The 13,396-nt window shown below is 35.4% G+C and overlaps 1 protein-coding gene across 2 annotated transcripts in view; it reads left to right on the forward strand.

The window, feature by feature from the left end:
- Eip78C (Ecdysone-induced protein 78C) overlaps window positions 1-13,396 on the forward strand; it is a 111,354-nt gene that overhangs the window by 86,489 nt on the left and 11,469 nt on the right. For both annotated transcript variants that reach the window (XM_065234637.1, XM_065234636.1), the window contains one exon: window positions 9,468-9,961. In XM_065234637.1, the coding sequence (XP_065090709.1) occupies window positions 9,468-9,961 (494 nt within the window). The remainder of the gene's footprint in view (window positions 1-9,467; window positions 9,962-13,396) is intronic.

Consider the following 13,396-nt stretch of genomic DNA (forward strand, 5'->3'; position numbering starts at 1 on the left):
AACGAAATCGTTTGCAAACTCTCATAAAATAATGCTAATTTATGCGATATTGCGCTTAAATTTACACGTAAATTTACGCCAAATCTAGCGTTAGTTTTATGTGCGCTATATCTCGCAGAAATTTACATGAATTTTTCAAACGGTGTAATATGCGATAATATATAAGCTTGAAATTCGAAGAAGAAAAAGAAGAAGCAGAAGAGATGGAATTTCATTTGTCGCACAACGGGTGTTGAATCTAGTTGGTTTTTGATCACTTCTCTGGGAGTATCTGGATCACTTCTGGATGTGGCACTACCTTAAGTGCTTAATAAACTGAAGTCTTTTTTTACACGGTTTTTACGCGGTTTTTGTACACGGTTTTTTTTTTACACGGTTTTTCGCGATTTACTCGGTACGTTTTTAACGATTTCTCGACAACGATGCAACCTATCGACTTGATTCCAATCACATTATCCGTTTCAAGCTATAGGTAATCGAATGGCATACTAAAAAAAACACAATTTTTGGTGTAAATACAGAAATTTTAAAAATATGTCTATTTGGACCATAACCTGCTGTTATAACAAATGGCATCAAAATCCGATTTTATTAAGACATTTAAGCATGTGAAAAATCAAAATCTCATGATAGATTCTGGTATGAATTACCTTTAATTCATACCAGAATCTATCATTCCATATCTAGTATAATAGGGGAAATTCAGGTAATGTCGGCCTAAGTGTCCCTAATTTGGGCCCATACATAAATTCAGCAAACGACTAAATTTTCAATTGCAACCAAAAATATACATTAGTAACGTCCCAATAACGCGTTCATCTAGATAAAATTGATAAATAGCAGATTTTTAGCGATGGGTCCAATCTTAGATTCATAGGCCAACATTACAGACATTTCCCCTATGTTTGCGAAATTGAGCTTTTATTCGCGAGAAATGGTCCAGGATAGGAATTTAGCAGGAAGCTACAATCAGCGCCAGCAATTGAATCCTTAGAAAAAAAGTTTTTTTCTACAATGTTGCTTCTTACAGTAAAGCCCTTATTTTGGTGTCATTTAATACCAGGGTGGTTCTTATTAGAAATACTCAGAGGGAGAGATAAGCGGAAGGAATATTTTGAGCCAAATGAACTGTCAAATTCTGAGCCAATCGAACATTCCCATTAGAATTTTTCCAAGGATTTCTTATTCTTACTAGATTAATTTAGAGAGTATTGCAATTGAACAGAAATTTAATCATCTTTATGTTTCGTGTGCTTCTCATATTCAACTAGTTTTTTTTAAATAAAAAAACAATATTCTAACTCTATTGATTAATTGATCTTAGTTGGTTTACTAATAGCACCAAGAAATGTGCAAAATATTGCCATGCACTCAATTATTATTTTGCACGTAAATCGAATCAAAAGTAAAAGTCATGTGAAATGCTAGCTTCTAGCAAGGGTTGCAAGATTATTTAGGTACAAATCCCTGCATAGCTAATTTCAAGCAACTTTGTTTACAAAAACTTTTTTGTATCTCTTGAACTAACTGATTTAGAGTGATTTTCCTCATTTCAAGCTGAACAATGCATTAGGTCCTTAGTAACATTGACAGATTCTCTTCGTCAACATTATCTTTGCATCCTTATGGTCATGTTAAGACATTCCCAGCTATTTTCAGCACACATATTGGCGACAAACACGACAATAAACGGGTTTGTACCCAATTTATTAACGAAAGAGAATGTCGATGAAGAGAAAACAAGATCGACGGAAAACAAACCAAAGAAAAAAAAAAGAGATCCAAAACCGTCAATGCAGAAATGTGAATGATTTCCCACAACACACAGTTATGCGAAATTTTATGCAAATCTGAGAACGTCGAGTTTGACTTGGAACTGCTCTATAGGCGATGTTTTTAACAGCCGTCTTATAATGCTTCAACCGTCTTATAATGCTTCAACAGTTTCTCCAAGATGACTTTCATGAGAAATTGGAATTAAATAAGTTACACACAAAAGATGACTTTTAGAGGGCGTGCATTTACATTTATTTTACATTTGATTTTGGTGCCTACTAAATACCTTCTTTTGGTACTTATTAACATTAGGGTGGTCCTCAACACAACTGATATTTATGAACAAACTTTCTTATTTTTGGAAATGGAGACGCATGTTTCTCAGCAAAATTGTAAATAAGTCCATTCTAAGCAACTTTTCTGAAAGTACATTTTTGTTGTTCTATCTTTTAATGATCTAATTTTAGAGCAATTTTTCAGAATTGAATTAGGCTGTACCTTAACATTTATTTTTTAGCAGTGGAATATCCTTGATTTTTTTCCGTCGATCTTGTTATTCCGTACTGAGTACCGAAGCTACAGAAGCCAGGGAGGCAGCTCGCAAACCTGGTCCCTACCTATCGACCCATCAACTCATGGACCGGGGACCAGGGCTTTACTTTCCTTCCAAAGGAAGGCATGATCAGAGATTTTATGCCTCAGAAAATCCCGACGGAGAAGATTGGGATTGAACCCAGGCCCTTTGGGGTGCGAAGCAATCACGCTTACCACTACACCACCGGCGCAGCTTGCGGTTTTATTACGGTTTGTTTTTTACCCTCCGTTTATATCAGTTACTATTTTATCTCGAAAAATGTTTCGCATGTATCACGTTTTTCAGAATTGAATGATTTTTTTTAAGCTTTAATTATCATGGATTCTTTGGACCATATCAGATGTAACTAAAACATCAGATATGTCATCAATGTACTGCAAAACATCGTTAAAAGTTTACGATGGTTAATTGCTATTATGCCCAATAAACCGCTTTGAAATTTCGGGTTCTGTAAAATGGTCTAAGAGCTATGCGTACAGAACTCAAAGGACTGGTCCCAATAGGTCTGTTCCCATACTTGCTTTTCTGTAAGCATATTATTTTCTTATAGTAACTTTCGGAAAGCTGCAACAACTTACAGCAAAAGCAAAAAATTAAGTACGGAAACAGACTTAATGATTTCCTAGTGGCATGGGAAATACTCTTGGTATACCTCAGAAAAGTGGATTAGGGCTTATTTTATTTATTATATATATCAAAGATATGAGAAAATTTTACGATTTTGCAAATATGCCTCTAAAATGAATAGCTAAAAATTGTGTACATGTAACTTAGTCTATTGTGCCGTCTGACAACAATGTGACATACACGCCAAAAGCAAAATGGTCCCGGGAAAGTTTTTTCCGTTCAGGCATTTGAAAATTTTCATTACATTATAGCCCTATTGGAAATCCTGATGCAACCTTTTGTCTGAAAAATCCAATTAAATTTGTTGCTGCAAAGTATTCACAGGTTTACTGAGTGTATGTAATAAATTATTTTATTAATATATAATTAAGGAAAAATTGAACCGCAAGAAGTGTGACTGTGTATCTTCAGAAACAAACTACACGAAACGAAAATCAATTATTTAATTCATGTGTTTCACTTATACATTTTTGCCAAAGCATCAGCCTTATACATTCCATAAGACAAACCACATAGGTCCTATTAGAATGCATAAAAGGTATGTGTGACCGCTTATACATTTCATTTGACACATGATCTTTATTAACTTTTTGCAAGGCGTCTGCTTATTAGTTGACTTAAACATTTTATGAATAATCAGCAATGGAAATTTGCCAAAAGGTATAAGGAGATTTCTATCCGTGTAGAAATTTTGAATAAATTAGAAGACTAAATGTAATATCCAATCATTAAACGAAGATAAAATATCAAGTTCAAATATTAATATGACCATTCTGAAGCTTTTTCATGCAAAAAACAGATAATATCTAATCAGGCGCAGCTCCGGCGAGTTTGGAGGGATTTTGTCTTTGGGTACGACGAAAATTCTACTTTTGAGCCCACATGTGCAAATCGCCTGCCAAACCATGTATTTTTTCGGAAACTTTGACAACTTTTTCTGCTTAAACTTATGTTGAACCTGTCATTTTCCGGTAGCCATGTAAAACTCTTGATTTGAGAGCTGCTTGAAATCCGCCTTCACGTATGTTTCATCGTCCATTATGACGCAATCAAACTTGGCCAACAATGTCGTGTACAACTTGTTTCTGCTTTGGCCGTGGTTTTTTGCTTATCATTTCGATTGGGTGTCACTGTAACCTTGAATGTTGACAGTCCGACTCGTTTCTTGCTCTTTTCGCTGTTGTGTGCGATATTCCCAGCTGCTTTCCGACATCTCTGATGGAAAGGTTAGGATTACGCTTGAAAAACGCTGGCCACTCTTCTAACGGCCGCTGCGGCATCCTGGTTTCGGTTTCCTCCTGATGCTGGTTTCCTAGCAGTCGTCAGACGTTCCCCAAACACTTTAATAACGTTTGTCACAGTCGATTTGACCACTTTCAGCGATTTTGCCAAGTCTGCGTAGGAAAAAAATGGGAATTTGCTTATGCGCGAGAAAAATTTTGATACGCTGTTCCTCTTGCTTCGACGCCATTTTGACAACTGAATGGTAAATGGCAATAACAAAATAGAGGCAATATTCCGTACGCACACACCTACAAAATGAGGGACGTTCAAGTTTTTAAGTGCACGATTAAAAAAAAATACACCAAATTTTAGTCGATCAATTTTTGAACGTTCCACCCTTTACAGGGTGAGTGCTAATTCCTTTCAGTAAAGTATATGGTCATACAAATGAGAAGCTGTTTGGTAGATCAATGTCATTTGTCTAGACTTAGTCCAGTTCAAATCTTTCTCCCTTTGCCTTAATTACCAGCCGCATGCGTCTTTGAAAAGCGTAACAGCAGGCACGCATGATATCTTGCGGCATTTCGTCCCATATTTTCACCAAACGTTACTTAAAAGTTTCCTGGTTTGCCTAGCATGTATCCCCATGCATAGAGGTCGAGAGAATTCAAACCGGGTGAAGAGGCAGGCCACTCTTTGGAAGCAGTATGGTGCATTTTTGTAGTATTTTTTGACGATGGGAAGCAAATAACAGGGTGGCCAGCGAACCGGGAAAACCGGGAATACCGGGAAATATCCGGTAATTTGAAAAGTAACCGGGAAAACCGGGAAAAACCCGGGAATTCGATGGAAGAACCGGGAAAAATAAATTCACCGTACCATAGGAACAAATTTTTACACCAGAATTTTAGGATTAACCATTAAAACAGAGTTATTCTTTACCAAATGAATGTCTTGCTCTTTTTGCTGCATAATTTACTCGAGTTTCCCGTCTTATTGTTTTTAGAATTATCACTCAGCAAAACTACAATTTGACTTTTGTCGTTTCAATTTCAGATGTAAAGTGCATGGGCCTTAAACGAAAGTTTTAAAGATGCTAGACTTTGGAAACAAACGTTTTTAAAATCATAAACTGAACTATTCTTTCTTTGGTTTTAATTTTTTGCTATACAAAATTAACTTTATCATGGAACTCTTCTAAAATTAAGAAGAAAATACTCCGCGTAATAATTACAGTTGAATTCTTTTTTGAATTTCCTTGAAAACCCTTCTAAGAACTTGATTGGAATCCTTCTTAGAATTCCCTTGAACGGAGACTTTGATTCCTTTGAAATTCTTTTAAAAATGTTATTTTAACTCTATTCAAAACAGCATAAATCTTTTGAAATTCTATTTAGAACCCTCTTGGAGTATTTTAAAGAAATTCTGTCTAATTACACTAAATTAAAAATAAAAGTAAACAAAATGAACTTCAATGTTTGATCTATGATTCTTATGTAAAATGGTACACTAAATCCAAAAATGTAGTCAAATGAATCTGCAAACTGAAAAAAGCGCCCATGATCAGTCAGAGTCAGTCAGAGCGAGAGAAGTCCCCATCATGGCCTGTTTTGTAATGGGCCTTGGTGTGTGGACTTCTCTTTTTTTTGCCCAAGTACACACGGCGGCAACAGTCAAAATAGTCAATAGCCAATAGATTTGAAGAAAAAATCCCAGTATGATAGTTTTCTAGATACAACTAAAAATGAAATTTTACTTAGTAAAGCACATATCTTCGGCTGTAATTAAGCTATATCAATTATTTGAACGCCAAATTTTTTCGATCAGCTGAACATCCTTTGTCAGAGAGATTAGTGGCATTGTTGTTAATTAATAGTTTGATTATTTTTAAGCAAGGGAAATACAAATCTCGATTACTTTTTCAAAAAGACGTATCAGCTTTTGTAAACAATGCATCGACGATCAACGATTTGGCGTAACTGGTAACTCGCACACGCTCACTAACACCACTAGCAGGTAGGGGAAAAGTTCTCCTATATGATGAGAGTGTTAGCATGCGTTGGCGAGCTACCAGTTACGCCAAATCTTGATCGCCGATGCATTGTTTACAAAAGCTGATACATCCCTTTGAAAAAGTTATCGAGAAATGTTTGTAGTGGTTGTGCCAACAATACCACTAATCTCACTGAAAAATAGTTTTAAGTTGATCGAAAGCAAATTTTCTCACTTTTAATTTGGCATTAAAATAATTGATATAGCTTAATTACAGCCGGAGATATTTATATTTTAGTAAACAAACTTTTATTAGATGAAATTTCATTTTTAGCTGTATCTAAAAAACTATCCTACTGAGATTTTTCTGGCAACATTTTTGGATTCAGCACACGATTTTACATGGGAAATGACCATCAGCGTACAAAGTTCAAATATGCAGTGAACTAGTGTTATTAGCAATTTTTTTTGCAATACATTTAGTAGGAGGTCTGTGATAAATCTTCTTTCGCACTAGGGTTGAAATTAGCGCCAGAACACTCTTAGAACTCTGTGTCTTGTTGAATTTTCATCATAATTATCTTGGAATTCTTCTTTATTTCTGTCATTTTCCTCACGATCCTCATATAAATCTCCTCAGAATCACGTAGGAATTTTCACAACTCCTTCATAAATCTTCATAAATTACCTAAGAATTTAATTTAGAACTTGAATTCTTCTCCACAGAAATCTCTCCAAATTCATCTTACAATTTCTAATTCAGAAATTGAATATAATTCTGGAATTCTGCGCTCCTTCGAAAATTATGTGGGGATCCTCCTCAATATTTGTTTGCAATCAACACTTTGAATATTTTTAAATTTTACTAAATATTGATTGTTTTGTAATGTGTTATAACCCTTAAAATGCTTGCAAGTCCCAGAGCTTTGACAATTATGACTCCACGACTCATAAGTGTGATTTTTTTTTTTTTTCAAATCTGTGATCTTGAAAATTTTCCAAAATCTCACAATTTAAATATTTTTTCTCCAAATCTTGTATCACGAAGATTGTTATTAATCACAAATTTTGAAGAAAAGTTCTAGTTTCAGACTGTACACAAATTTCGGAGTCCCAGAATCATGGGAATCTTCTTAAATCACATTTTTTATCCTTTCAGTAAATTTCTTTAAGTAAATAACCTTTCAGTTATATTTTTCAAGTATTGGTCTATTCGACATGGATATTAAATTTCATGAGCCATGTTTAGTTTCACGTTGAGTGAGTTCCAACGTCAAAAGGTTTTACATATTTGTTTGTGTTTAACTTTGTACATCAGCGCGAGTACTGAAAGGTTAATATTTATGTTAGTATTGACAACGGAGTGAAGACACATTTTCTTTATCCGATATCCCTGACAATTTCCTCTCATTCTCATTTGTATCAAGTTCATTTTTTCTGAAACAATTTTTAAAATTACATCTCTTTTTTTTTAATTTTTCAAAATTCTGTCTTATAACCTATTCATCCAGATAGCATTTGCCCTAGTGACTTTAATCTCTGTTTCTCAAATAATTCTAGGGCTTTAAAATCATAAGATGTATCGAACATAACAAAGTGATAGGTATTGATTTTTTAAAGTATCTCGAAAGATCAATGATTTGTTTTGAATACATTAAGTGACTCATAGAGTTGAATTTATACTTTCAGCTTTAAAAAATACTTTCTGTAATCCTGCTTTTACTTTTCCCACAAATAACCTCAGAAAATTTACAGTTGGATACGTTTTCAAAAATGCGTACAATTTCGTTTTTAGTTGAATATTAACAACAGGGAAATTTTTAAGATTTGAACCGGGAAAACCGGGAAAACACCGGGAATTTCAAAATGAAAATTCACTGGCCACCCTGCAAATGGTTCTTCAAAACATTATCGATGAACTGGTGTTATTCAATGAACAGCAATGGATCCTTTAAAGTTTTGGAGGAACATCCCTAAACCATCACCCTGGAAACATTCTGGAATTTTGAACAGCCAGTTTGTCACGAGGAATATCAGAAAGATATGTTGTATATACCCGATCATTTTGCGTGTTGTGGGATCCTGTAACAGGAACATTTTTTCGTCCAAAAACATAATTTCACAATCACCGTGCCGCTTGAGAAGCTTATCACGAGTTCTCTGTTCGCGTCCATGATTACCACGAGTCGCAAACGTATGAAAATTCAAAACAGACTTGGAAGCCGTGTTGACATTTGAATACACTCTAAAAGAAAAATATGCAGACATGCAGATGTGATTAACCCATCTGAATCTACAAACGTTTGAAAAACATTGACAGGAATTACCACTCACCCTGTAAGTAGTATTCAGCTCTAGATTCAGCTAAATGTTGCAAAAAGGCAACTAAGCAGGCTTGTTGGTTACTTAGAATATTACGATCCTGTTTCAAAGGATATTATTAATCCGTTTGCAGGCCTACTAACAACTAGATGGTCAGAGAAATCGAGAAATTTTCCAACTCAAAAAACTAATTGACCGGAGAATGCGAATTTACCAGTCTCATATTGCAAAAAGACGAATTAACATTTTTAGGGAACAACTGTAAACTAGTAAAAACATGAATAGTTGAATGTTCAATATGTAGCTCAGCAAAACCTACACGATCTTGCGCAAGATGGCTCAGTTCGAATAGTTTGTTCAAAATACACTTTTATCTCCACCAAGGTGCATATCTACACTACATCCGTTGCCCTTTTTCGCAAACATTACATAACACAATGGATACAAAGAAAACCCTCTAAAGATCACGGGAGAACGATAAGAAAGCTCAAAACAATTTAATAATCCGGAAGAGAAAATTTGTAATTCAATAGCTGCTACATAGTGCGCGGCAGTTCCTATATACCTCGCCACCCGACGGACTATTGAAGGCACGTGTGCATTCGAATGCACCCACAATGCACCAATCCGTAGGCGAGCTTATTATGCTGCTATGCTGCAATCGGGGAAAAAAAAGAAAGGCGGAAAAAGTATGTTTGCATGATATGTACCTTCTTTCACCTAGTTTGTTGTCTTACTGCTTCTGCACCATCGTCGTCTTCGTTGCTGCCGCGGTAGGAATGAGGTGCACTTTTTGCAAAAGTTACCGGAGTGGAAAATCAACTCTATTTATAAGAGAAGGATAAATACACTAATAAATGTGCTCACCGTTTTCAAGGTGTCCGATGACCGACTGATGAAACTTTGTATTCTTCTTCCTTTCTCCTTCCAGCTGTTCGCTATGGTCGTGTTCCGAAGAAATCACGCGAAGCCGGAAACTGCACCGAAGATATGAACGTTTGCGTAAACTCGACGACACCGACCCAGGTGTCCCAGTTGAGCAGCTGCGGCGGGACGCCCACGCCGACAGTCCCAGTGATTAGTGCCAGCAATAATATTAATAATAATAATAATAATAATAATAACAACAATAACAACAACAATAATAATAATAATAACAATAGCATCAATAACAACAACAACATCATTGGTTCCGGAGTGGGAACCGGAATCGGAGCCATGACCAATTGTGCCGAGATAAGCACGTCGACTGCGGTCGTAACCACCATCCTGCCGGACTCGATGACCTTCAGCCCGCCGGAACTGTCCATCTACGATATCATTCATTGCGTTGCGCAAGCACATCGAGGCCATTCCACCTATACCACCGAGCTGGTCAAGGAGCTGAACCGGATATCGTTGGTCAACTACAGCGAGAAGAATAATGTAAGTATTGTGTATTGATTTCTGCATAACTGGCACAGTAAACATGGTAAAAAGCAATTAATATGGAAACTTCCAATTGCAGCGTAGACGTTATCGATTAACAACCCTGATAAGGATATTTCCAAACCATGGCTCCTCCCACATTAAAGATTCGTGTTTAATATTACAATGTGGCTTAGTTTGGTTTCTTTATTTGAGAATTTCGTCTCTGATTCGTCTGCTCTATCTAACGCCAAAAATGGCAATTTTGAACTCCCTCCCTCCCCAATGTAACCAAACATAACACATTTACCAATACCTCCCCTCCCACAGATGTAACGTGTAACACTTTTATTTCTCAAGCAATGACATTTTTAATTGCTATCATAAAATGTATGCCTTTTATTTAAGATACTGTTTGTAAAAAGTATTATAAAACATCGTAAATATTTACTAACATCAAAACTGTTTGAAGACACACTTAAAATAATTAGGAATAATCTAAAGTCCAGCGGCGCCGGTGGTGTAGTGGTAAGCGTGATTATCTCTCTCCACAGCAGGCCTGGGTTCAATCCAAGTTGGCGCCGCCGGGATGTTCTGAGGCATAACATATCTGATCACGCCTTCCTTCCCAGGGAAGTAAAGCCGTTGGTCCCCGGTTCATGAGTTGATGGGTCGATAGGTAGGGTCCAGGTGTGGGAGAGCTGCCTTCCTGGCACGTCGGTAGCATTGGTGCTCAGCACGGAAAACAAGATCGACGGAAAACAAATCAAGAAAAAAAAATTAAAGTTGATTACAACAGCATAGAAAGGATTCAAGAAAGAAAAAAGCAAGCCTCGAAACCTTTTGAAGTCCCTCTTGAAAAAAATATATAATCCTGGATCATGGATTATTTTACCTATGTGGAAAATTCGTGTATGGTTCTGAAGATTTTTTTTCTTTTAAGAATTTCATAAAGCTGTGAACCAATTAATCATATCGTCCGGCCACTTTCCACAGAGATGGCGCTGTTCCACTGGTAGGAAGTGATCAAAATCCCCATGTATAAATTGAGAGACGTGGGAATAATTCGATTTCGGTGCATATTCAGGTCAAAATAAGTGAACGACAAGCTAAATAAATTAGTCAGGGACTTTGTCGTTTAGTTTTTTCCCGGAAATTACTGTTAAACAAGCTACAATTAAATAAAAAATGATCTTTCCCCATACAGTTTTACCTGCTTTACTACCAGTCCCCAGAGAGCCGAAAAATTCAAATTTGAGAGAGAAAGTTCTCTCTCACGAGCTCAATCTCATAACATGCCATGTATTTTGATGACACTCTATTAGGAATTTCCCTTTCACAGATTACAAAATAGAGTACCTGTCAGTAAAAACATGCCTGGTACCTCTATATTTCATGGCTGGTAGCGAGTTTAGTGACTTGGTCACTTTTTTCATGTCAGTCACTGTTTAAGGCCAAGTCACTAAAGTCACTTTTTCTTGTAATAAGTCACTATTTTCAACTTTTCTAGCGTGAATTTATTTCAAGATTGATTATCTTGATCTAAAAATATTCAATGTCTTGAAGTTTCGTATTTCATGTACAAGTTCAAGATGTGGAAAATATTCAAAGTGCCAGAATTAAGTAAAAAAATGTATGATTTATTTCAAGTTTGTAATTAACTTTATGAAAGATTAGAGATCTTCAATGCAGTCCAATCAACTTTACAGCAATTTTAGGAACTTTGGAGAAGTTCTGAGGAATGAAAGGAAATGCTGAGAATTTCAGTTAAACAAACTGCAGGAACATAAGGGAAGTTAACCCGCTGAAAATATGGGAAACTTACTGGAAGCTGTAAGAACCTCAAAGCGGTTATTTTGGCATCCGAGACTTTTCAGGAACTTTTATGAAGTTCCTAGAATTTAAGAGAACTTCACGAGTGTCAAGCGAACATGAGAAATTTTAGAAATCTTGAGGGGTATTGTGCAAATTTTTTAAATTCAAGATAGTTCTATTATGTGCTGAAAAACAAATCGAGAACCCTTAAGTTGTTCCGCGAATTTCAGGGATGCACAGAGACCTTCAGAGAATTTATGAAAACTTCATCAAAATTTCAGAAACTTCACAGAAGTCCAGAGAGTTTCAGGGAGTTTAAAGGTGTTTACGGGAATTCTATTTATTTCCGTGCAAAACCGAGATCTTCAATAGAACTAAGAGCTTTATGGAAGCTTCGAGAACATCAAGACAGGTCAGAGAATCAAAGGGCAGTTCCAATAATTTCAAGTCGATATTAGAAACCTTAAAGAAGTTTCGAGAAACACAGTGAATTTCAGAAAACTTCAACAAAGCTCCAAGAGAATTCCTTGAACATCTGGAAAACGTGAGAGTATTTTAAGGGTGTTATATCATGGAGATTTGAAGAACTTAAAAAATGCGAAAATTTAGGTAACTTGATTAGAGAACATCAACGAAGTTCCATTAATAAAAAAAAAAAAGCGAGAACTTTTAGCAAGCAGCGATAGCTTCAAGAAATTCTAAATTTAGATATTTTTATATAGTTTAATGATATTCAGCGAAATTCCGAGTACTTCGAGGACGATCAGATAGCTTCAGAATAATCCTATTAACTTAAGCAAATTTTCAGTGACTTACAAGGAGTTCCGTGGAATTATAGAATACTATGATTGATCCTTAAACGTCAGGTTACATGGTTACAATACTTAAGGAACATTTTCGAAACTTCACGGCAAATTAATTAATTTCAGTAAAGTTGCTGGTTCTTAAAAAAAATACTGATATATTCAGGGCAGTCTAGAGAATTTTAAACAAATTCAGTAATCATTTAAGCACCAGGAAAGTCTAGACTATTGAAGAAGTTTTAAACTAGTGTCGGTAATTTAAGGGAAGTTTTATGAACTTCAGAAACATCTTGAGAACATCAGTGAAAATCATGCAACTATATTAATTATTTCGTTCTAATTCCATTAAAATTGAGGGAGCATAAATGTTCCATAATTTTAGAAAAACTTCGGAAACTTCACAGAAGGACAGTGGTCTTCGGAAACAAAAAAAAAAAATTTTTAAAATTATTTTTTACTGAAGATTAATTTTGATTGTGAAACTTTAAAGTTCAAAGTGTGCTTGATAATAACGAAATTATTTAAATGGTTGTATTTTAAAATTCATTATTTTCTTTAAAACATCCTTAGTTAGAAATTTTTGAAATTCTTTCAGACTTCTAGGTTTTTAAGGACACAAAAAATTTCCTGAGCATTCCCGGTTTTCCAGATTTTTTAAATTAGTAGACACCGTGACTAAAACTGTGAGTTTGGCTATAAACTTTCTAGTGAATGTTTCGTTTTATAGGTTCATATCGTACATAAGTGTTTATGAGATAATAATTGAATAAGTCTAAAACATCAAACAATTATTTGATGCACCTTCTCTTAGGTCACTTTTTAGTCACTATTTTTA

This window comes from Ochlerotatus camptorhynchus, unplaced genomic scaffold (genome assembly GCF_037179485.1).
Source record: "Ochlerotatus camptorhynchus isolate MF236.1 unplaced genomic scaffold, CSIRO-AGI_Acam_v1.1 ptg000434l, whole genome shotgun sequence".
In the NCBI taxonomy this organism is placed as follows: Eukaryota; Metazoa; Arthropoda; class Insecta; order Diptera; family Culicidae; genus Ochlerotatus; species Ochlerotatus camptorhynchus.